The following is a 22,485-nucleotide window of genomic DNA, read 5'->3' as shown; positions in this document are numbered from 1 at the left end:
AGTGGCTTTTGAACACAAAGGCAAAGAGGAGTCAAAAAAAGATGATTAAAAGTGGGAACAGTATGGAAAAAACAAACCAAAACCCGGAATGGAAGGGTTATGAAGCCAATGGAGAGCTTCCCTGTTGTAATGTCACCCAACTCTTTACAGGCACGATCTAGTTATTAATATAATAATCTAATATTGCTAATATTGAATATTAATTAAAAGTATGAATTCGGGTATGCCTTTAGTATGAGAGAAGGTGGTACTAAAAAAGGAAGCTATACACAATCCTACTAGATTAGTCTATCATGGGTATTAAAAAGAATTTATATATTGCAGCTATATTGAAGATTTTAATCTTTTTTTCATGATTTGGTTTAAGATTGTTTTTTCAGACAGAACCAAAAAAAAACCCAAACCAAGTACAGGAAAGAGAAATCTTACAATATTCAGGTACATTTTTATTAATTCTTAAATTAGCTTTTTTTTTTCTCCAAAGATCAAAGCAAAAAAAGCAAACCACAGCAAATCAGAGCAAGAGACTGTAAATCCTGTTCTTGCTTCCAGCTTTGTTTTTAAAATCTGAAAAATAAGGACATTTGGTAGCTCATTGTGAAATGCAGACTCTGAGCATGCTCTTGGCAGTCCCACGTTGGTGGGACTGGGTAAAGCACGTGAAAATAAATTTAGTGCATTAATAGGGCTGTAATCCTACAGACACTTGTATGTGTGTATAATCCTAGTTCAATCAACAGAGCAGCGACTCTGCACAGAAATATTTACCTGTGGGTTGGCAAGAGGGCAGCATTACTGAGCACAGGAGGTTATTCATGCCTAGAACACTATAAATGGTTTCTCTCAGTTGTGGGGCAGTGTTGTACGTGTTTGCTTCTGAGACCATGCTTCTCTTGCCTTCTAATCTACTGGGATTAGAGTTTATTTAAAGATGATCTCTGTCTGGCTCCTTAGGGAGGGATGGGACAGGAAATCGCAGTTAAATATGCTTCAGCTAGTCCTTGTAAGGAGTTCAATGAAGAGGGAATTCAGCCTATCAGATTTAGTACTAAACCGCACTAAGAGTTTAGCAGCCACAGCTGTCCTGATGAGCCCCCCAGATGATGACATGGACTGGCTTGCTGAAATTGTTTTTCTCCCATGATGTTGTCATCTTTGATATAGAACAACATAAAAAGATAAATCACACCTTCTCACCACTGCTGCTCCAGCAGTGAATGTTATTGTCACTAGGATGTATTACAGTTCAAGGTTATCTAAAATAAATTCCAAAAAACAGCTGAAGGAAAGGTACGAAGTATTTGAAGTGTTGCCTCCCAGAAGCACTTATAAGCCCTTTCCCTATATTATATTTCAGTGCCAGTTTCTGGATCCGTCACATCTCTTGCTCTGCTACCACTAATAAGAAAAGCCATCAGTAGTTCATTTACCATAATGAATCAAAAAGGTTTCTGCGGGCATAGCTGCTGCAGTCGCTGTCACAGCAGGAGAGAGAACTCTGACTTCATTCACTGAACCTGCTGTCTCACTGAAGAAGTCACTTCACGTATGGCACGCTGGTACTTTTCTGAAGCTGCTTTAAACTCAGCCAGATGCTTCTCGTAGCTTTTCACAGCCGTCAGAAGCTGATTCCTCTCCACAGCTCCCAGGATGGCGTGGAGGATCATTTCAATGCCAAGCCCGAGAACAGTGATGCTGATTCCCCCAAGAACAGATGCCCCAATCTGCGCAAGGAGACTGACGAGCTTGCTCACAGTGAGAGTCATAAGATTGGAGCCAAGCAGTTTGATAGCTACCATCCCAGCTGTTGAGGTTGCTTCTCCGAGAACAATTGAAAAAACTTTATGGGCTATTGCAATTTTCTCCAGCTCAGGCTCTTTGATGTCATAGAGCTTCTGGTACAGCACAGGCTCCAGCTTTTCCTTCATGTCACTATCAATCTTCTGTACCTGATGCTGAATCTCACTCATTGCTTGAATGATAATGTCACAGTTTTCCTTGACGGTGCTGCTCTCTCTCATCTGAATGTGGGTGATGGTACAGCCCAGGTGTTCATTTAGCACTCCAGCCAGCTCATTTGTTGCACGGAAATTTGTGGACATGCAATCGAGCAATTCCTGGTGCAGATGGATCAATTCTTGCCTTCTCTTGGGGTTATCTGGGTACAGGAGGTCGCTCAGCATCATTCTTCAGAAATGGGTTACTTTAAGAGAGAAAAGAAATCTCCTACTCTGTTCAACACCCAGAACCCTAGCCCTTAAAAAGCAGTGAAACATCCTTTGTCTCAGCCTCGCTGCTACTTTTTATACTCGGCACGTCAAATCCCAAGGCATAGCTTGTAAATACAGAAATCTTAAGTCTTGTTTTGGATCTTTAGCCAAATTATTAGAAAAGGACCTCATGAGACATTGGACGTGCTCAGAGCAACAAAAATAGCTAAAAAATATGTCATTAGCACATTGGTAAAATGAACATAGGTCATTCTTCACCTTGGAAACTGAATATGGTAGAAGCTGAACTAGTTCACTAAAAGACAGAACAATTAATCAGGAAAATCTAAAATAAGCTGTGGAAATGAAAGGCATTTTCTAGACACACTTTTGTATCAGCCTATTTTTTTCAGTTAGTGGCATGGGATTTTTAAACAACTATGATGACTGGTGGATTGGGCAGGGTCTGTACCTCCATAACGGTGTTTTGTGCCAGTGTAGCTTATTTCTCCTCACATTCAAGAGAAAATGTGACTATATAAGCACTTCATGCTTAGTCTAATAAACTCACGCTTGGGAATTCATAGAGAATAGTAAAATTATCTATAATAAACCCATCCTAACCTATGTCACCTTACACACATCTCCCTCTGTGTTTCCTTTGCTGATATTTAGCCCCTGTTCCCTCATTGTTTATTCGCCTCCCTAATGCTGTAATCAATTACCCATTGTTTTTTTTAACCGTGAACATCAAGCAGCTGCAGACAGCCCCACGATAAGCATCGTGAGGTGCACCTACTCCAGCTGGATGTCTGTGATGGCAGACTGCCTTGGAGCACCATGCACAGGTTTGCAGAGACAGCCCCGCTAGTGCAGCCACACTCCCTCCGTACCCTGGGTGTCCTGTGTGGAGCTTGCACCAGCAGGTGCTCACCAAGCTCCTAGGACATGGCTGGGCAGAATCTGGCCCTCCCTTCTTGCTGTACAGACCAGAGCACAAAATTTAACTACTACTTTTCTTTTTTTACCCCCCTCTAAACACTTGTGGCTAATCCTTATGGTCATTATTCTCCTCTGAGCTGTTATTGCTTTGCCAGCAAAAGGACATATTTAATGCATTTTTCTTCATCACCTGCCTGTCAATATGCAGAGTCCAAAAGTGACTGAGTTACTAGTGAGCATGGAGTTACTCCTCATCACTAAGCTTCTGTAAACAAGTCTGTGCCGCTTCCTTTTAACCCATCACCAGCTGCAAAGTAAAAATGCTTTAGCATGATTTTCACTTAAATGCACGTGTCTGTCTTTGCAGCAGGGGCAAACTATGAATGAGTAGGATGACTCATTTCTTTGTTGGTACTTTGGTGTTCTTGGCCCTCTTATTGCAAATCTGGGCCACTTTTATGCAGTGCTTCGCATTTTTTCCAAGATAAACAACTTCTTGCTGTGGGTGCCTACATATCAGTTATAGCTACAAATAGTTTTGTGTAGGAGACTAGCTAGATTTTTCTTCTTAAATGATATCTTTGTGCTGTTTTGGTCCTTTGTAATTCTTGCATTATCTGCTAACTGCAAATCATCTGACACTGACCCAGCTGTATTTTACTCAACACACCCTCCCCCATAACATCGCTGTAGAAAAACAGAATGATTTCAACAGTCCCTTAGCCAACTTTTAGTCTCAGTGTTGAAATACCAGCCAGTCTGAAGAGATTTTTTTTTCCCCAATATTATTGCACAGTACTGTACATTTCTTCCAGCCACTTACCTTGTAGCTCTGTCAAGAGAATAAACTCTTTAACACATCTTTCTTTTTCTTCAAGCTGGAGGGAGCAAAGTACATATACAGTAAAGGTTTGGGATTTTCAGGAAACATGAAGCATGTCAATACAAGGTATGAATTCATATCAGTCCTGCCTCAGGGAAGCTGCTGGCTTGCTCTCTGACTCAGTGTGATATTAGAACCTTTCCAGTTCAGTGATGTTTTGTTGAAAGGTCATTTGTTTTTCCTTATTTGTAGAAACTGAGAGGACAAAATGTTGTAAGAGGAATAGCACTTAAACAAACATTTTGCATACTAGACAGGTGTGGAGGAGACTTTTAGCATCTATTCTTTAAGCATGATTATTTCAGCTTCCAATAACTGCTCTAGATTTTGTCTCTTAATGCTAAAATTACCTCGTACTCTCCACATTAATACTTTTGCTAGTTTTTACAGTTGCTTCCTAGAGTTAGGCAGGCCACATATATTTCCATATTTCTGACTATTTCTCCAGGGAAGATTTTCTCCATGAGCTTTTCTAATTAAACATTTAGACTACCTACCTGATTTTGTCGGAGTGCTCCTGCAATCAGCTGAATGTGTACGGGACAGTGACTCCATCCTCTTTCCCTTTGTTCCTCTGGTGGTTTCCAGCAGCATGTGATGAGTTAGGGATCCAGAGGCTGGGCTTCAGCTGGGTCCTGTGGCCTGACTGCTTGTCATTAATTCTATTGTGTGATGTTTACCCAGATTCCTTTTATTTTCTTCCTCCTTTCTCCTTCCCTCCAATTTTAACACATTTCAGTTTATTTCATGCTAGTTCCCATTTGTTAGGTCCTCCAAAGGCCTTCTGTTCCTGGAGAGAATACGCACAGCATGAAACCCTCTGCCTGTGACAAAGATACAATCACAGGTACGTACAGCCATGGCTGAAAGGGAATATTACTTGCTGTTCTCAGAACATGAAACATGTAGGACACTGCTTTTCGTTTGTACAGATACAGGATTAGGTTTTGTACTGGGATTTATAAATTTCTATTGTTTATAACCAAAAACCACTAGTGCTTGCAGCTATTCCTTGAAATAATGAATTGTAGCCATGACTGGTTTTGTACACCTGCGAATTATGGATGAAAAGTTGAACAATCCCACACAAATAGAAAAATAGATACCACAGACAGTGAAAACAGGTTTTTTCGGTCCCACCAAGACAGGCTTGCACTTCTGCATTCATCCAAGCTAGACATCTTCCATGCTCTGATCCTTAGAAAATGGGCTGCTGCCCACTAGGCTCTGGTCATGAATGCTGCCTCCCTAGTAAAGAGTGGTTGACTTCTCAGATGAAACTCAAAGATCAAGCATAAAATGAGTACTCTGCAACTGACAGCTTGTTTTCCCCCCAAAGCTGAGATATTATGTTCAATCCAGAGCCAGAGTGCCAAGCTCCCCTTGTCTTCAGAGCTGTAGGCATGAGAAGATGAGCTGAGAGAGAGAACACTAATGATTTAACTATTACATTTCTGCAATGGTCAATTGATTGTGACTCCTGTTATTAACTGAGAATGCCATGTAGTCCTGAAATACTTCTTCCAATATTGGACTGAACTGAATTAATTAGACTGGCAACTGCCTCTTTGTCACATTCTGTAGGCTGAAAACTGATTTCAGGTCTTCAAGGTTTACAGTGGATGCAAATTCTTCTCCTCTGGAGTCCCTACTCTATTGTTTGGAACATGGCAGAAAATCATTTAAACAACAAGCAAGCAGTTTTGTTCCTGTTTTACTCCAGGCCTTTAGGGAAGATTAACAGCTATTGTTTCAGACCTATTAAGTTTGAGGAAAGGACTTCATCTGGAGTGTCTGTCATCCTCCTTTGTTGCAGCTTCCCAGGTCCTCCCCTCTGATGCCATGAGAGTGGAAGAATTGGTGTGAGCCTCAGAGACAGCTCTGGCTGAACAGCAGCGGAGACTAAAATCAATTTTGCCATTTCACACAATTTCAGATCACTTTTGTCATGGGAAGGGAAAGGAGGAAGAGGCAGAGGGCTGAGCTGAAAATGAGAGAGAAGTATGCAGTGGGCTGGGAAGTTGCAACTGCTTGGACACATCTAACCACAGCAATAGCTGATGAAACATGTCTGCTGCAACCAGTCTGGCTTTCCAGGGCTCTGGCAGAAGCAAAGGCAACATCAGGAGCGGTCCCTCAACCATGTGCTGTCCCAGGATTGTACCTGCAGTTGGCCTTGGGAGACCTCTCAGGTGCAAGCGGAAGGACGTAACTTCCTTAGTAGTCCAAATGTAAGCAAGACAGGAGCCCAAGCAAGGAGAAAGTTTTGTGCTTCCACCTATCAAGGGATGCTTGCAACACCTAGTCACTCTATGAACTGACAGATATGGGTCATTCCACAGGAAACTGTAGCCTGACAAAACATTGCATTACTCAGTCTTCAGTTGCTTTGTCTCTTCAATGCAGACGTCTGATGCATTTGACTTTACTATGTCTATTCCTCCCTCCCCAGCATAGGAGTTTAATTCTGTCTAGACCCACAGTATATACAAACTGAAAGATTATAATTCTAAGGATGATGTAAAGTAGATTGTTTGCTAGGACTCATGTAAATTTACCAATAAACATCAAAAGGTAAGAATAATTCACTTAGAGCCACTTCCATTGCTTTTGAGATTTCATGCTGAAGGTCAGAGTCATACTTCCTGCAGCCATAAGAGTAACGATACTTGCAGCTGTTTACACCGTATTTTGCTGGCCTGCTTGGCAAGACCCCTGCAAAGGCTGATAAAGAGCTTTTTCTGTGTTTTCTTCTAACTGTAGTGTCTTGGGGGAGGCTGGGTTGTCAATTTGCAATGCTGGTTTCAGAAGTGTAACATTCTAGATGCAAATATATCCGTTTTTATTCCCCTGTGTCTTCTGGATTTCTTCTGTTTGCTTTTCAGAGTCAGACCTCACTCGAGAAATGTTAGCCCGCCTTGGTATGAAGAGTGATAAAGAAAGGCTAATCGGGGCCTGCCAGAATTTGCATGACTTAGTGTACATCTATGTCTCTTCAACCAACACAATATTCCGACTCCTCAATGCGCATCTGGGCACCAACTTCCCCATCATGCCAGTAAAAGAACATTTCAGCATTCGAGAGAATCTGCAGCTCATAGTCAGTGCTTTGAAAGAGATGCAAGCCACTGTGGAAACAAAAGACAAAGATGTACGGGGACGCATCAGCCACAGTTTGTATGGTATGATTGCTGATCCCACCACCTCCCTGCAGGACAAGATTGCTGCAGTAAAGGAAATTTATGAGAATTACAAGGAGGTTGCAGAAAGTATCATGGGGGCACTCATTGCAGTGATGTTGAAACATGGCAATTTGCCTGACACAGTAGAGTCTGCTTTTCATCAATTATTGACTTCACCTGCCTTATCCCTCCAAGTATCAGAACTTCTCGTGGAGTATGCTGATATTTTGAAGATACTGCAACAATATGAGACACCAAGTACCACAGAAGGCAACTCCTCCTTGAGTGGAACATCACAACAGTTCAGGCTTCACTCTCCACCCTCCTCCTCTTCACTTCTTGTTTTCCTACAGACTATCCTTCAAGGACAAAGATCCATAAAGAAAAGCCAGAAAATAGCAGCTGACTACTTAGAGGAGGCCTTCAGCGTGCTGAAGCCACCTTGTGAAGGATTCCAAACCTTTGTTAAAATGGTTGAAACCTGTGTCCTAGCGATAACAGATAAGCAGAAAGAGACATAAATGTGCTGATGTATCAGAAATCCATCTTGATTCCTGTCATTCTCACATAGGAAGGAGTTTAAACATGTTTGAACACACATACAAAAGCTATCTGCAGCAGCTGCTTCTAATCTTTTCATTCTTTTTTGAAATCTGGGCTCAGTATCTGTCAGCATTTAGGGGTGAAAATCAAGTTCTGACAACATACTTGAAATCGCTGGTAAACCAAGAGCAACAAGAAAGTAACGTGAAATATAGATAGAAAACAAGCTAATAGTAAGATAGTTTTGTATTAAACCTGTTTTATCTGCCTGGATAAGCACGTCTCAGGATTTCATGGGCAGCAGTTCAGTTTCAGAGACCATGTTACTAGATTTTAGATGGTGAGCCCTGCCATTACAGACATCTAAATCTGATACACAAGGTGCTGAGCCTCAAACTCCTCCATTTAATCTGCTAAAACCTGAAGACACCCAAATTCCTTAAGTGCCTACATTTCTAATGCTAATATTTCTTGTGTGCTTAAGTTCTGCATTCCTTGCCACGGGATTTCCAAGGGAATGGCAGGACCAAGCTTATATGGAGCTACTCTGAGAGGCAAGCAGTTCACACGGGTGCTTTTGGCTGTCCTTACTTTTGACCAACCAGCTGATCAGTAGCTTGTGCGCTCCTCTCATATTCAGATCTCTTTTGGATAGCTAACTTGTGGCTTACCATTTCAGACAGGGGATGATGAATACAGAACCCCAGCTTTCTGCGAAGATCAGCAGTCACTGAAAGCTGGGGTCATTTGTGAAATGGGTCAGTGAGTTTCAGTTCAATTATTTGATGACTCCACTGCAAAGTTAAATCACCATGACTAGTGTCCTTGGGCTAGTGAGATAATCTCTCTGATCGTAGCCTCAGCCCAGGGCTAGTGCCAGTGGGGGGGAGGGATCAGGGGTAAAGAAGCAAGTAAGGCATGCTGGAAAGGGGAATTGCAGGCAGAAAATGTTTCTTATCATTTCCACACTGTTATTTTTTGGAGATGGGACAACTTCATAGCTGTTATGGATTGGGTGTCTAAGGCTCCTGAAGAGCTAAATGAACACATAAAAGTGAGAGGAATCTGCGGCTAAATTGGAAGTTCCAATTCCAATTTGTGATGTTGATTCAACCTCCAGCAGTACACATTGCAGACCAGAAAAGTAGAAAGGCATGTAACACCCAACACTCATGAAGACAGCAGTGGGTTTCACAGGCTCTCCTTCTTTTCAGCGTAAAATGACCAGCATGTATTCATCAGCCACTAGAGAACTGTTACGAGCACAGCATCTGCCTGAGTTTTTCAAAAGAAAGCTAAAGTCAAACATGAAAGCTGAAGGCAGGCCTGAGAAGTCTTGGGATCCTCTGCTGCTAAATTCATGTCTCAAGGCAGCTTTACGCTTCTGTCCCCCATGTGTGAGAGGCAGACAGTCAGCTTGAGGTGATAGCTATGGCATTGGTGCATGGGGTCAGGCAGTGCGGAAAGACTGCTGTGCTGCAACCACAGGCTTTGCTGTCCACTGGGACCCTGCGCTCAAAGGAGATATGCAAGGCTGCACAGTTACTCACTTGACTTTACCACCATGGTGCCTTTTGCATCCCACAGACAGGGTCTTTCTCACTAAAAGTGAAGATACTGAGAGATCTGTAAAGAATCCGAAGTCTACGTGTGTCTTTCCCAAATGCCTAAGGGAAAAGCTACCTACGGTGAAGGGTGTCACTGCCCCACTCTTCAGAAAGGCCATAGATAACTGCCCTCCTACCTGAATGGGTCCAGGGAACGTCTGTTTTCATGAACTAGGCTGAATGGTCCAATCTCAGCTGGAGAGCTGCAGCTGAAAGCAAAGGGAAGGTTGAACCGTCTGTAACAACAGGAACTCCAGATACTGATTTCCTATGAATCGTTCTTGCCTGCTCTTCAATTTTATATATCTGGATGCAGACGGAGAATCAGTCATTGTGGGCCAAGCACAATAAAACTCCAAGTACACTAGGCAGAACAACAGAGGCGAGGGCATTGGAACCGCTGTTCTTGCTTCTTGAAGCTGAAAGAAAGATGAGAGTAGTCATTTAGACCTCTTTTGGCCACCTAAAGCTTCCTGCACGTACTAACACAACTTTTGCCCAAATGAGCCATCCTTCAGTCTACCTACTACTTTGTCTTAGGTCCGGACAAAAACTCTCATTCCTGAATGACTATTTTATGCTCAAAGGTTGCATTCACACACTTTCTCAGAGAGGCAAAAGCAAGAGTCCTGTATTGGTGGTGGACTCTCAGAAGGACAGGACTGTGGAACAGGCCCAGTGAGGTCTTCCAGCACAGAACGGTTATTTCTGTAGCCAGGATACTCACAGTGTGTGCCTTGACAAAGGATACCTTTCCTCTCTTCTGCCACAGGCGAGAGAACATGACTAAAGCAGCAGCAGTTTTGTCCTGAGGCTTGATGTGTAGCAACCTTGCAAGCCACCAGAATGAATATCTGAATTTAAGCTGCCTGCAAATCTCATCTGCCCTTGCAGCAGGAATTCTAGGGACCCAAACACTTTTGTCCTATGACATCCTTGCAATGGCAGATGGGATAAATGGAGGCTGCAGAGAACCCTGAGACCTGCCGTATATGAGATGGATTAATCTCTAGTGAGATGCTGGGTGCTGCCAGGTTTCACAGCAACCATATGAAAACTGGATCATGTGGCTCTTGTAGGCGAACACAGCGGAGAAGCTACAGATTTGGCCTTGAGTGTGGTCCCATGTAGGTGCAACTGGTGAGGGCTGCTTGGAGTACTTGAGACCAGACTGTCCTGTGCCCCCCTTGCATGAACAGCTATGTACAATACCTTCCACAAGCTGGCAGCGGTACTTGCTGTAGTTCCCCACAGAGTGCAGATGCAGCCGGTTACCATGCTGTGTCCGAAAGAAGCTTTTGACAAGGAATATCTCATAAGGAGGAATAAGGACTTCCTTCTCAGATGTGTAGTAAGAAAAGCCTTGCACAGCTGCTCCCAGGCAAGTGGTCACTGTGAACAAAGTTTCATTCCCAAACTTCTGGGCTTCATTCCAGAGGCGGGAGGTGGAGGTGAAACGGCCAAATCGCACCCTGCTACCTACTGTGGCCTCGATATATATGTCTTTTACACCCCTGTGCACCCGGTAGCACTTATGTTTTCCCACGCTCTCCTTGCTGTTCTGCCATTCCTTCATTATCTGGATAGCAGTCGTTAGGTAAAAGTGAAAATATTTGAAACTGAAGTTGTGTCTGTAGTGCTCTGGAGAGCTTCCTGCTGTAGATGTGGCCCAGTTCAGCTGAGAGTGCAGGGAAGAGTTCATGGTGTGAGCCATGAGGACTATGGCATGGCTCTCATGCATCTCCCTCAGGAGACCTACCGGGCTCTTTAAAAAAGCCTCCTGAGCCTTCTTCCAGAGACTCAAATAGTCCTTGTTAGCAGCTATTTCCTTTCGGAAATAGTCTCCTCGCTCCAGTTCTTCCATCACCTGATCTCTGCACCCCAGATACTGATCGTCAAAGGAATGCAGAGCCATATCCATCATGAGGTGGGACACAGCCTGCAACATAAAAGCAAATGAATATTAACATCAGAAGTGTGAACTTTTTGTGTATCTCTATGGATGCAAGTCAGGTTTTTTCCCTACCTCTTCTTGCTTCTTTTTCATTATTGGCAGAGCAAGCAGAGCAGGTAGGCATCTTTGAAAAGACCCTCCTGAGCAGCCTCGGGGTATTGTCCAAGCTCCACCCCAGGCAAATGCCAGCCAGGATACCAGAGTTATTTTATGTGGATCAGTGGCATTAAAAACTTCAGGAGAGCTTGCTCTTCAGAGGGTGAGGGTGTAGAGCCTGCAGGACAGACTCACAGTCCATTTATTTCAATATTCTGCTCATGATTAGTAAGTGGTTTTGCAGAGGGAGTAAGCAAAACAATGTGCTTGGGGCAGTGCAGCCTGAACACATCTCAGAGGTGAATTTCTTCTTCCTGTCTTGTAGTACCTCTTGGACAAGTTTTGGCTCTAGTGCATGATGTTCAGTAAAGAGCAATATAGTAGCACTGTGCAAAAACTTTTATTCATCCAGCTTGTTTCAGTGAGGCCAGCTGGACCTGTCATGCAAATAAACATTAAACACATGAGTAAGGATTTACACAGCTGGATGCTGTAACAGGAAAATAACCTCTAATATATCCTGACTATGAAATGGCACACTAATTGCCTGCTTTTACCATTTCTAATGAGTAAAAAACTTATGTGATAAGACGTAAGAAATGGTTTGAGTTATGACATTGTTCTTTTTGCTTTTTGGTCTCCTAGGAGACTAGTCAAGTACTGTAGTCAGTTGACAGTTAGTTGAGCTCTACAAGTACATATTCACTTCATCTCTACTATTCATCCTGGACACATAACCAAATCGGTACCTTTCTTAGCCTCTGAAGTTATATTGGCCCATAAAGTTTATTTCTCCATGATACAGTAATTGCTTTAACAGAAAGCTAAAAGGCAGTCACAAGGAATAGAGCAATATTGTCACTGTCCCATCCAACAACACACTGCTTTTGTCAGAGCCTCAGCTGAGACAGACTGGAAAAGGAGAGGAACATGAGATCAACTCACAAACACAACCTGGGAAACCATCTGTCTCCAAAGGAAGGAAATTTCCAACCAAGTAGTTAAAAGGAATTAGGACAGGTAAGAAATGGAACAGAGCAATTGAAAGCAGAAGAGTTTAAGATGAATCCAAAGCTCCTTAAAGAACAGGTTTCAAATGAAAAAAATAAAGGGGTTCTTTCAGTGGAATGAGCAATTTCACCATTTCAAATAAAGAACAATGCTTCTCCCCTCTTACCAGCCTTTGCAAGGAGATCAGCAACAGAAGGCTGGCCAGCAGCACTGGCATCCTAGAGTCCACCCAAGACACTGTAGAGAACATTGAGCTCAAGTAGAGGTTGTTTACATCTGCTCCTTTCCCTTTTTTTCTTGAACTGGGAAATTCTGCAGTTCATAATTTGCACTCAGGTTTTGGTGGCGATTCTTCAACCAAAGAGTCACCATACTCTACAGCAATTCAGAAGTCATTAATCAAACCAAACAGACAATTTACTGGTAGAAGTGTGCCCATAATCCATAAGGAAGGATCTGGTTGCACGAACTCCAGCTGGTGTGGATGTTCTTTGCCTTGGTAATTCTCTTATTTCCAAGGTACCTGGTGTTCTTGTTCTTGCAAAAAGGAAGAAAACTCCAGCTTGGAGAAGTCTAAGGCTGTTCTCTCCAGAGGAGTGATATGTCAGAATGAGGTGAAGAGCACTCCTTGATCAGACCTTAAAAAGCCCTTTTAAAGAAGTGCAGAGCTCTGATAAAGCCAACACAGAAATGCAGGGTAGGTTGGGATCCCATCTGGAAGCAAAGATAACGTAGCTGTCCCTCTCCTCCTTAGCTTCCCCTGGTTTCTAATAAAGTGCTGCCAGTTCTACCCGTACACCACTGCAGAGTGGCACCTTGTTGACCATTTCCATTAAAAACACTCGGAATGAGTGTGTAAATAAAGATTCTATACTGAGACTAACCCGTCTCTAGAAGCTGCTTTCCAGTCACCCTTCCCAATAAAGGGCAGTGAGTTACTCCCCTGCGGAGCCCCCATGGCCTCTGATAACCCTTCTGCATGGAAAAACAGCCAAGAGGAGGTGTCAGACCACAGAGAAGTGAAGTCCATTTTCCATTGCCTGTTAGTGATAGGCTGGGGGAGGGGGACACTTGCAGTCACGGGATTTGCAGTCCCAGATTCCCTGGGAAAAGGGACGTTTGTTGCAGCTGCGGGGATTCTGTGGACAGAAAGCATTTGCTGAATATTGCTGAAACAGGGTGAGAGATGACATAAAGGTCTCACACTGGGTTCCCTTCAAAGTGGTCTATAACACTTTACCAGCTGATGCTGCTGACAGTATCTGCAGCCACTGGTGATAGGAGATGATGACGTGAAGGATGATGCAAACTGATAAATGCAGCCCATCTGCTTCTCCTTCTTGGAATTGCTCTGTCATCTTGGGCTTTATTTTGACTGCTAAAAGTGAGTCCAGAGAAGAGGTTGTGAATTTATTCAAAGGCATCTCCTCTTTTATTCATGTAGAGATAAAAGGGAGCTAAAGTGTGTCAGGCTCCATCAGGAACTTGAAAACCAAGATAAACAGCCCCACTAGAATGTCAATTCACCTGTATATAATCCAGTTGCAGATTATGTCCCTATTTTTCCCTTCAGGCTTCTTAGCATATGTTGCAATATGAGGTGAATGAGGAAGAAAGCCCACTGAATATGCATTTTCAAACACTTCTAAAGCGATGTATTTATCGCATGGCGGTAAAAATAATGTCCATAAGATGGCAGCAGAGGATTCATAATGGTACTTAAATCTGCATCGATCAGGTGAAAATCGAGCTTCCCCAGTCCAGCAGTAAATTTGTAATCTCATTTGTGCACTCAGATCCTCAAAGGCCATAATGACTTCAGCTCATATAAAGATCTGTCGACGCAGGGTAGATGACATGATCAAGGCCTTTGTGTGCAACTTCCCAGAAAAAAATATTTACTGAAAGGGAATATATACAGAAACATGCAAATATAGACAGGAAGCTTGACTTTCTTGTTTAGCAAATAAAACCATACAACAGCAAAACCCCTAACTTGTTAGTACAGCAGATACTAGGATTTCCCTAATCTTTCTAGTATTTTTCCTGGCAAAATTTTCATTCCTTTCAATGAGCACTTTGTCATTTTTACTAGATGGTGTTCAGAGGAGAGTTCCGTTATGAGCAGTGAAGCCCCATCAGTTCATGCCAATAAGGGAACTAGTCCCAGGTGTTTGACCAAGACAAGCAGAGGTACTTATTAACTGCTTATTATTAACTTATTAACTTCTTGGCCAAGGTCAGCATAGCCGGTGCAAGTCACAGCAGTTTGCCAAACAAGAGATGCTCATGCTCACGCTGGTGGCCATCCCTGTGGACTTATCCCACGTCCTTACTTCAGGGCAAGGTCTTTTCGAGAAATGCTGAATTCAGTAGATGGTGAATCAGGAAAAGCCTGGCCCTCCTCTCCCTCACTGTCACTGTGTACTGGGATCATGACCTGAATTTCAATGTAGTCACCTCTGGTTCACACTGGGGCACAGGAGGGGAGAAAGAAATCTCATGAACCTGGATCCTGCTCCTCAGGGTTCACAGGAGCAGGCTTTACCTTCCAGGCATGTCTTTAACTGCAGATAAAGGTGTGCAGAGGAACAGAGAGAAGCAGCACACCAACCTGCTTTATGTAAGCAGTATTTATTGCAGTCAGCAGCTGGGGATGGCTGCACCAGCTCACACACAGCCAGAGAGATTCAGTCTTTCTCAGTCTCCTGAGGCTCAGCACTCCCTGACCTTGGAAATGGGATCTGCCATCTACCTCTCAGGGAAGGAAAGCTGACACAGCACATCAAGGGAGGCTGTGCAGAAAGTTGCTAGGCTATAATATTCATACAGGGAGATAGAATTAAATAGTGCACTAGAAAGAGGATATGTATATAAATGCGCACATATGTATTTTATGTGTATTTATACCAGAGAGATACAAGCTGCCTTGAATAAACCAAATGCTGACCCAACTTGAATCCATTCTTGAACTGATGTTCTTTTTGTTTATTTCATAAAGTTTATCGCTTTCTTTTTGTTTGCTTGCTTTTTTTTGGAGCTGTTTAGACACTTCTAGTTTCAAGCATAAGTGCTAAAGCATTAGAGAGGAACAGGTTATTTTTTGTTCTTCTTGGGTATATTCAGTTTCACCAGAAACCAATTGTAACAAAGACAATAAGAAATTTCCAAGTTGCTGTTTACAGACAGTCAGTGAATGCACCATACAAACGGAAGAGCTCATCTGAAAGGACTCCTCAAAAACACCTTTAGGTATTTATCTGTTATTGATATACAGGGAAATTTTGTGACAGAATAATCAGAAGAGTGTACCGGAACTAGATTTCTGTCTATATGGTAGTATTTCCACACTTCTAACCTAACAAAATGATCCCACATTGGCACATGTTTATAGTGATTATTCCACCTGAAAATATTGAACTTTCCCGCTCATTGTACCAGGAGGTAGCTGTTCCACCTTCTTCCCAGTGAGTACCTCAGGATCAGATCCATCACATTTACATCATTGTGACATTCTCCTACAACCCTCCTGCATTTTGTAGAAGCGGACAAAAAGTCTTGCTATGTTTCTAAGGCGTACATTGATTTTCTTGAGAGGAATCAGCTTTTTCACCTGCTGCATCATGAGCATTCAAATAGAAGGAGGTCTTCTCAATCATTTCTGGTGAAGCTCAAAATACCACAGAAGACAACTGAAGAGAAACATTTTTGATGAAAGGAAGAAAGCTAATGAAAGCTAAACAAGTGGGATAATTATTGCCTTGTTGTTCTAGCTGGTTAGGGAGACTACTGAAGTCTAGATGGTTTTTTCCCCTCCTTCCCACCCGCAATCTTCTTTCTCCTGTGGGGTTCAGAATGGTCCCAAGCAAAATGAGCGAAGTCACCATCCCATCCTTAGTATCTCCCGAAGAAATGGTTGTAGGCCATGGAAAATCCTATTTGGTCAGAAAGATAGTCACAGGGCGGGTAGTTTTCACAACGCTCATGCATCTGCTCCATTGGGCTTTTGTAATACTCAAAGTACCTGGAGTAGACAGAGAGAGAGATGCCATTCTGCAGATTCAGTTGATGTGGCTGGAGAGGTTTCACACCCCAGACACTGGCATGAGAAGAGTGCTTCCCCTGGGTGTGACAACAGGGGACTTCTCATGGAGAGTTAAACATCTATTGTCACGGGGATGGACTACTTGAGTAATGGGAAAAGTTGGAATTGAGCCCAATATGAAGCAATTGCTCTTGAGATTCTATAAGCAAAGGAGACCACAGAAGCAGCTGGGGTTTTTTTGTCCCCAATCCTATTTCCCAGCTACCCAGGAATCTTTTTGTTGTTGTTGTTAATATTATTTATTTTTTTATATCTTTATTTTATTATTTCTGCTTACCCTTATTTGCACCCGGTTTCTGCTCACCTTCCCCCTAGCCACTAGTTTCCTTTAGCTTAAACACTTTCTTCTCATCATCCTCACTTCTCTCATTGGCAGCAATACTATCCCCACTCAGCTTTTGTTTTGCCAGGCTAAGCAAGCCCAAATCTTCTGGTCTCAGCTATACACTCTGGATGGCCTTCTCAGCTCCTCTTCTAGGTTTGGTTAATTTTTCCTGAAGACTGTACACACCGCTGCAGGAGTCCCACCAGTATCTCATTAATTGTTATTTTATTCCTGTATTGGAAATCCCTGCAGTGCCCTTGAATTCCATTTGTTTCATCCATATTTCCGGACTAACTTTACCTCATGATCAAATAATACGCCAGGCTGTCTGTCTACTGCAGTCCTTCTTGATTAATGCTTATAGTAGATGCTACTTTAACGATGCCCCACCTGTAAGGGGTTGGTCAGTACAGACAATAGAGATGCTGCTACTGATTTTCATCTTGTTTTTAATCACTGCAGGTTTCAACATCAGCCAGTTCCTCTGCTACCATACTCTGCTCCTCTCCTGTACAGATGGGGCCTCCCGATCCTCTGTTACCTAAAAACAACATTGTCCTCCCAGACCAAAGATGGATTGAATAAAAATTCTTTTTGCACAGGCCTACGTGGGACAGTGGCTTAGCAACCACCTCCAGGAAATTCATGAAGAACATTCTTGCATGACCTCAAATTTCTCCAAATGTTTATATCTAGGATTTCTCCAATTCTTTGTGCTTAGGATTTCTGCACAAAGGTATGTAGGATCTATAGCTTCAGACAGAACAGCTATTCTGATCTAGCCTCACCCCTGCAACAGAGCTGTGCCTCCTTTGTAGGGAGACAGAGGCAATGACCAAGGCTCTGTGATGCTCATTATCCTGGAAACCATCTTTGATGACTCTGCAGATTAGCGCAGCTTCTAACTTATATCCTGCTGTCCCAATGGCTAGCCTGGACAGCTTGTACTGTCTCGCTCCCTGGGAGGAATATCAGAGTCCAGCTATGAGCTCTCAAAAGGGTATCTATGAAAAAAGAACCATTATCTATCAATAAGTATCTCCTGTAACCTTTTTGCTTCAACACATGAAGGCTATAACATAGATGTACAACAAATTAATGCCTTGTCATGTCCTGTTGCCTTCCCACCCACTCTTCAGAACAGGTCCAGAGTCCAGCTCACAGCCTGAATCATGAGTTGTTACCGTTCATACAGGGTGGACCTCTTCTGCCTCTTCACAAAGGCATTGGCAACTTCCTTTGTAATCTTGATGCCTACCAAAAGAGAACACAGCAGGTTAAAGATGCAGTGCCATGGTCTATGAAAAACAGAGACTAGTCTAACCTCTGCAAATGGACAGTCTACTCTTTTCACAAGACTGCCACGAACCATCCCAATTGCCCACTCATCTCTCCCCACCCTGCTCTCCACTCAAAGCCCAACAGCTGGACTCCCTCCTCACTCCAACCTGCACATCTACATGGAGCAATCTACATTTCTGTCATTAACTCAACTTCCTTATCACACAGCGTGATCTGAGTCCACAGCAAATGTGCAGAAGGCAAAGTCATGATTGCATAAAATATGAATAAGGAGAAAATTAAGGGAGTGATGAAGGGAATGGCACCTTCTCTCCCTAGCCTGCTTAACTTCAGAGTCTTAGCTTCCTTTCTATATTTTGACTCAGACTGTGTGATGTGAGATACCAACCACCAGGCCTTAAAAATGCCTGTAATGCACCATGAGCAACAGGTGGCACATGGAAATACCAATGCTCACATGTGCAGAGTTCCATGAAAGATGAAGGGTATAAAATAATGAGAGTAAACAGCACTCAGGGAGAAATGCACCCAGGAGGTGCAAAGATCCTGGTGTTCAGCCACCTAGAGAACATGAGGGGTCTTTCTGCCATGACAGCAAGTAGCCGCTGGTCTCCGCTAACACACCGTGTCAACACAGTTGCTTATTTGTTCCCTTGCGCTTGTGGTTGTGCAAACACGGGGGTGCTGTGGAGCATCCCACAAAGAGCAGGTAGAGCCCCTTTGCCCCCCAGTCCCAGTCAGTGCTCAGCACAGCACAGCCTTGCTCCATGGGAGCATCAGCAGAGGTGTGCATGGATGCCAGCACACCAGCAACACAGGGAGCTGCACACCAATACGTGTTTCAGCAGAGAAACTGACAAACTGTCACTGGGGGAACACAGTTTCTAAGACCTCTGTGTGTGAGGAGACGGTGGCATTCGTGCCCTTTCCTCATCACCATGGGGTGCTTGACCATGTTTCTGTTTGGCAGGTGAGAGATGCCCCCTCTCTAGCAAGCTGGGATTTAGTCTGGATCAAAACACTGACTGCTCAGAAACTGCCAATTAATGAGCTGTCAGAAATCACCACCTTTCCCTGAACACTCTGCTTTTTTTTTTTTTTTTTTTTTTCTCTTTCCCAATCTATTTGCATTGGCTCACTGGAGAAATACCAGCTTTCGTGCTCCCCAGCAGCAATGTTATTCTTTAAGGTGTGAGAAAGGAGAGACAGGGAAAAACGAGGGGGATTTTCCATACAGATTTTCTGCCAGAATCAGCTTGCTGCAAAAGGTGTGGACATCCCAAGGTGTGCAAATCCCTGTGTCCCAGCTGACCCAACAAAGGAGCAACTGCAGCCCCCAGGAGCAGCCAAGGAAGGTGCTTGCTTTCAAGCTCTCCAGGTTGTGGGATTTGGCAGGGATGTCACAGCTTGTTGCTGTGTGGCACCAAACCTTTCTGCTCTGTGATCCTGCACATCAGACTGGCTACACAGCAGATCAAAAGACCAGTGCCTGGAGGCCCTGGGGCAGGTTCTGCTCTCTCAACAGCCTGGGGTTGCAGCAGTCACTTTGGATAGGTCTCTGAGGCCAGCTCAGAGAAGACGGGAGACTGGCTGTGTTGCTCCACTCACATCACCCTGTTTCACAGAAGGCAGATGCATCCAGCTGCTAACAACCTGCAGGACCCACGTCTTGCCTGGGGGCTGCTCAAGGGTTGTGGAGATGCAGGCCAGTGCAGGGAGGCCGACCTCCCTGTTGTCTCCTGCTCCCATGGCTGTGAAAGGCAGCCCCTCTGTTTGCTGCAGGTGTTCCTGCACCTCAGGGACTGCAGTGCTGAGGGAGCAAAAAGGGAGCAGCAAGAGGGACTCGACATGGTTCTTGTTCATCCCTTGGACCTATCAAAGGGAAGAAAGGAAGTAGATGCAGGAGAATGGAGCTGAGCATCGGTCACAACGATGTACTCACTGGCAGCATTGGGAGATCCTGGGGGGTCTTTGGGATCTGGAAGACAGACAGACAGAGAGGAGTTTGCTTGTGAGTCGTCTTCATCTGCTCCACTCTGGCTGAATCCCTCTGCCTACTGGGTGAATCCAGCTCCCCGGCTTTCCCAGAAAGTCGGTTCCTCCCAAAAAAGGGTCTTATTAACACCCACCATTTAGGGATAGACTTCTTCATCACAGCAAAATTCACCCATTATGCCTGGATTTGTTTAATTTCAACTTCCTCTAAGACAGATTAAATGACACAATAATCATCTAACCACTGTGGAAGATGGAGGAAGACCTTCCTCCTTCTCCCTCCCCACCCTTGCTAAGAGCAGGAAGAGCTAGAGCCAGAGGACCATTTGAGCAAAACCCCACATTTGGAGAGAACCTGAAGATATCTGAACATCTCCTCTATCTTTGGAAAGAGATGTTTCCTTAATTCTAGGGAGAAATCACAAACTATTGATAGGGAAGGGAACTAGGGCCAAAAATTAGTAACAACTCTACCCTCACAGCTTTGTGTCTCATAGTTGAGGTACCTGGCTCACCAGCCCTCCCAAAAGGAATTTACACACTATATTTCTCTATTCAGTCCTAATCTTAATCCTTAATGCTCCCTGCAAACACGCAAGGAAAGCATCCTCTAAGCGAAATGGTAAGTCTCCTCATTTTTGCTCTCCCTCACTGCCCTATTTCACAATTTTTTTCTTCCAATATTTCACCATATTTTTTTTCAACAGTGTCAGTTCCACCCAAGTCACCATGTATTTGGCATAAGTGTATTTATGGGCAGAAAAGAGGACTCTAGAGACCAAAAAAAACCAACAACTCTGCTTAAACAAAAACTTTTTGTGAAAAGGGTTATGTGTAGTTCTATTTTTAAGCTATGTATACATTCCTTGCATTTAAAAAATAAATAAATTAGAAGTTACTCCAAGACCGTTAAGCAATCTGGAATAATAATAATGATTTAAAAAAAAAGCAAATATCTACTCAAGAGTGAAAAAGTGAGAGAGAGGCTAACAGATCCAACAAAATATATTTGCCAATATTGAATCATGACATATCTGATGCCAAGGACTGAATGAAATTTAACTCTGAATGGGATAATACAAGAAAAGACAGGGCCCTCTCCTGCTCGGCTTCTCTTTCCCTGCTGTAAAGGGAAAACACTTGCTCTTCTGATCTTCCTCCCCTTCCCTCTCGATCAACTAAGAGCTGCCACTGCATTACTGTCTCTTGTTTATGAAGTCACTGTGGATAAATCACCTCCAAATGGGATGTGCTCTTATTTCAATGGGACAACTCCGTGTTTTTTTAACCATTGCTAGGAGTTGTTTTCCCTTCAGAAATTCTCCACATCCCACATTTCTCAGCAGGTGTAGGCTTGACTCAGTGCTTATCTCTGTGATCCTACAGCATTCCGTGGCTGAGAGGCACAAAAACCCTCTCCCTGTGGTCAACACAACTCTGCCTGCAGCTCAACCCTCTTACTCAAAAGTGAGCATCCAGCATACCTTTGCCAGTTCACCTAAATGCTAAATGCAAGAGATGAGGCTCTCATTCCCCAAGCCCTCTCTCACCCATGACTCTCTCTAGCCGATAGAGATCTGAAGTTGTGCAATGACCGGCGATGCACCTCCTCCCCCTGAAGCTGTGCGTCTCTCCCACACCGAAAGGAGGCTGATGGCAAGCTGCAGGGCTGAGCAGCATTCCCGGGAGCCTTTTTGGGAAGACATTTCCTTACCTTTCTCACAATAGCAGAGCGTTGCCAGGGCCAGAGTCACAATCAGCAGTGCCAGCAGACTCCGCATGTCTTCTTTGGCTGCGATAGCCTCCCTAACCTCAGAGCTTTCCTGGAGGTTACTGAAGTTCTCCGGAGTTTGCTTTCGGGCAGCAGTTTATATCCTGTGGTGGCCTGGAGAGACCGGGGCTCTGGCTTGTGTTCCTGTGTCTGAGCTCCAAAACAAAGCCCCTCCTTTGGGCCAGGAGATATCAGGTCCTGGCAACCATTTTGACATCCATCTCAGGGCTCGTGGCATTTCCAGAAGATTTTATCTGAGGTTTTGAATGGGACTGTTGAAGAAAAACAACTGGATAAAAAAAAAATCAGTTTTATTATAAACATGAAAGTCATTCAGCTTCTTGCCAGAAAGCCAGGGGAGAGACCAGCATACCCTGAAGTAGAGCAGCTCTTTTTGTGTGAAGTGACTCTCTCGTGTGGAAAATCAAATGAGACTGAACCCATTGGTGATACTTTTCCCCCACCCCACCCTGACCCATTCCCCTGAAGGTAATGAAACCCATGAAACAGTTTGCATAGGGGAAACACACAGTAGATTTTTGCTTCAGACAGTTTCATC

At 43.7% G+C, this 22,485-nt stretch overlaps 4 protein-coding genes across 8 annotated transcripts; 1 reads left to right on the top strand and 3 right to left on the bottom strand.

Moving 5' to 3' along the window:
- Nucleotides 1-318: 318 nt before the first annotated feature.
- SMCO3 (single-pass membrane protein with coiled-coil domains 3) lies at nucleotides 319-2,186 on the bottom strand. The gene has a single exon (XM_074576542.1). It carries the CDS (start codon nucleotides 2,184-2,186, stop codon nucleotides 1,509-1,511), a length of 678 nt encoding a protein of 225 aa, XP_074432643.1. The 3' UTR covers nucleotides 319-1,508.
- On the bottom strand, nucleotides 319-18,090 carry ART4 (ADP-ribosyltransferase 4 (inactive) (Dombrock blood group)). Of its 5 annotated transcripts, XM_074576505.1 has the most exons (7): nucleotides 12,595-13,825; nucleotides 10,580-11,306; nucleotides 9,505-9,786; nucleotides 5,142-7,163; nucleotides 4,533-4,825; nucleotides 3,976-4,030; nucleotides 319-2,158 (listed from the first exon to the last, which is right to left on the bottom strand). In XM_074576505.1, exons 1-3 carry the CDS (start codon nucleotides 12,676-12,678, stop codon nucleotides 9,692-9,694), a joined length of 906 nt encoding a protein of 301 aa, XP_074432606.1. In that variant the 5' UTR covers nucleotides 12,679-13,825; the 3' UTR covers nucleotides 319-2,158; nucleotides 3,976-4,030; nucleotides 4,533-4,825; nucleotides 5,142-7,163; nucleotides 9,505-9,691. The 5 variants fall into 5 exon arrangements, with proteins under 5 accessions (XP_074432606.1, XP_074432632.1, XP_074432597.1 ...); XM_074576531.1 differs by lacking the exons at nucleotides 5,142-7,163; nucleotides 12,595-13,825 and adding an exon at nucleotides 18,021-18,090 and having other exon boundaries at nucleotides 319-2,203; XM_074576496.1 differs by lacking the exon at nucleotides 5,142-7,163 and having other exon boundaries at nucleotides 319-2,203.
- On the top strand, nucleotides 4,846-7,738 carry C1H12orf60 (chromosome 1 C12orf60 homolog). The gene is made up of 2 exons (XM_074572527.1): nucleotides 4,846-4,882; nucleotides 6,921-7,738. The coding sequence occupies exons 1-2, from the start codon at nucleotides 4,846-4,848 to the stop codon at nucleotides 7,736-7,738; spliced, it is 855 nt and encodes a 284-aa protein (XP_074428628.1).
- LOC141739394 (osteocalcin-like) lies at nucleotides 15,297-22,252 on the bottom strand. Its single transcript, XM_074576554.1, has 4 exons — nucleotides 21,870-22,252; nucleotides 20,103-20,138; nucleotides 18,043-18,112; nucleotides 15,297-16,452 (listed from the first exon to the last, which is right to left on the bottom strand). The coding sequence occupies exons 1-4, from the start codon at nucleotides 21,934-21,936 to the stop codon at nucleotides 16,323-16,325; spliced, it is 303 nt and encodes a 100-aa protein (XP_074432655.1). The 5' UTR covers nucleotides 21,937-22,252; the 3' UTR covers nucleotides 15,297-16,322.
- Nucleotides 22,253-22,485: the final 233 nt, after the last annotated feature.

The sequence above is a fragment of the Larus michahellis genome, chromosome 1, assembly GCF_964199755.1.
Source record: "Larus michahellis chromosome 1, bLarMic1.1, whole genome shotgun sequence".
Taxonomy (NCBI): domain Eukaryota; kingdom Metazoa; phylum Chordata; class Aves; order Charadriiformes; family Laridae; genus Larus; species Larus michahellis.
Note: the sequence above shows the minus strand (reverse complement) of the source record. Positions and strands in the feature narration are given on the sequence as shown.

Excerpts from the sequence above, each read along its gene's own strand:
- SMCO3 (XM_074576542.1), bottom strand. The coding sequence starts at position 2,186 with ATGATGCTGAGCGACCTCCTGTACCCAGATAACCCCAAGAGAAGGCAA.
- C1H12orf60 (XM_074572527.1), top strand. The coding sequence starts at position 4,846 with ATGAAACCCTCTGCCTGTGACAAAGATACAATCACAG. Across the intron at positions 4,883-6,920 it reads TGACAAAGATACAATCACAG|AGTCAGACCTCACTCGAGAA; the intron begins GTACGTACAGCC and ends TTTGCTTTTCAG.
- ART4 (XM_074576505.1), bottom strand. The coding sequence starts at position 12,678 with ATGTTCTCTACAGTGTCTTGGGTGGACTCTAGGATGCCAGTGCTGCTG. Across the intron at positions 11,307-12,594 it reads TGATCTCCTTGCAAAGGCTG|GCTGTGTCCCACCTCATGAT; the intron begins GTAAGAGGGGAG and ends TTTATGTTGCAG. Across the intron at positions 9,787-10,579 it reads CCGCTGCCAGCTTGTGGAAG|CTTCAAGAAGCAAGAACAGC; the intron begins GTATTGTACATA and ends TCTTTCTTTCAG.
- LOC141739394 (XM_074576554.1), bottom strand. The coding sequence starts at position 21,936 with ATGCGGAGTCTGCTGGCACTGCTGATTGTGACTCTGGCCCTGGCAACG. Across the intron at positions 20,139-21,869 it reads GCTCTGCTATTGTGAGAAAG|ATCCCAAAGACCCCCCAGGA; the intron begins GTAAGGAAATGT and ends TCTGTCTTCCAG. Across the intron at positions 16,453-18,042 it reads AGGTCCACCCTGTATGAACG|GTACTTTGAGTATTACAAAA; the intron begins GTAACAACTCAT and ends TGTCTACTCCAG.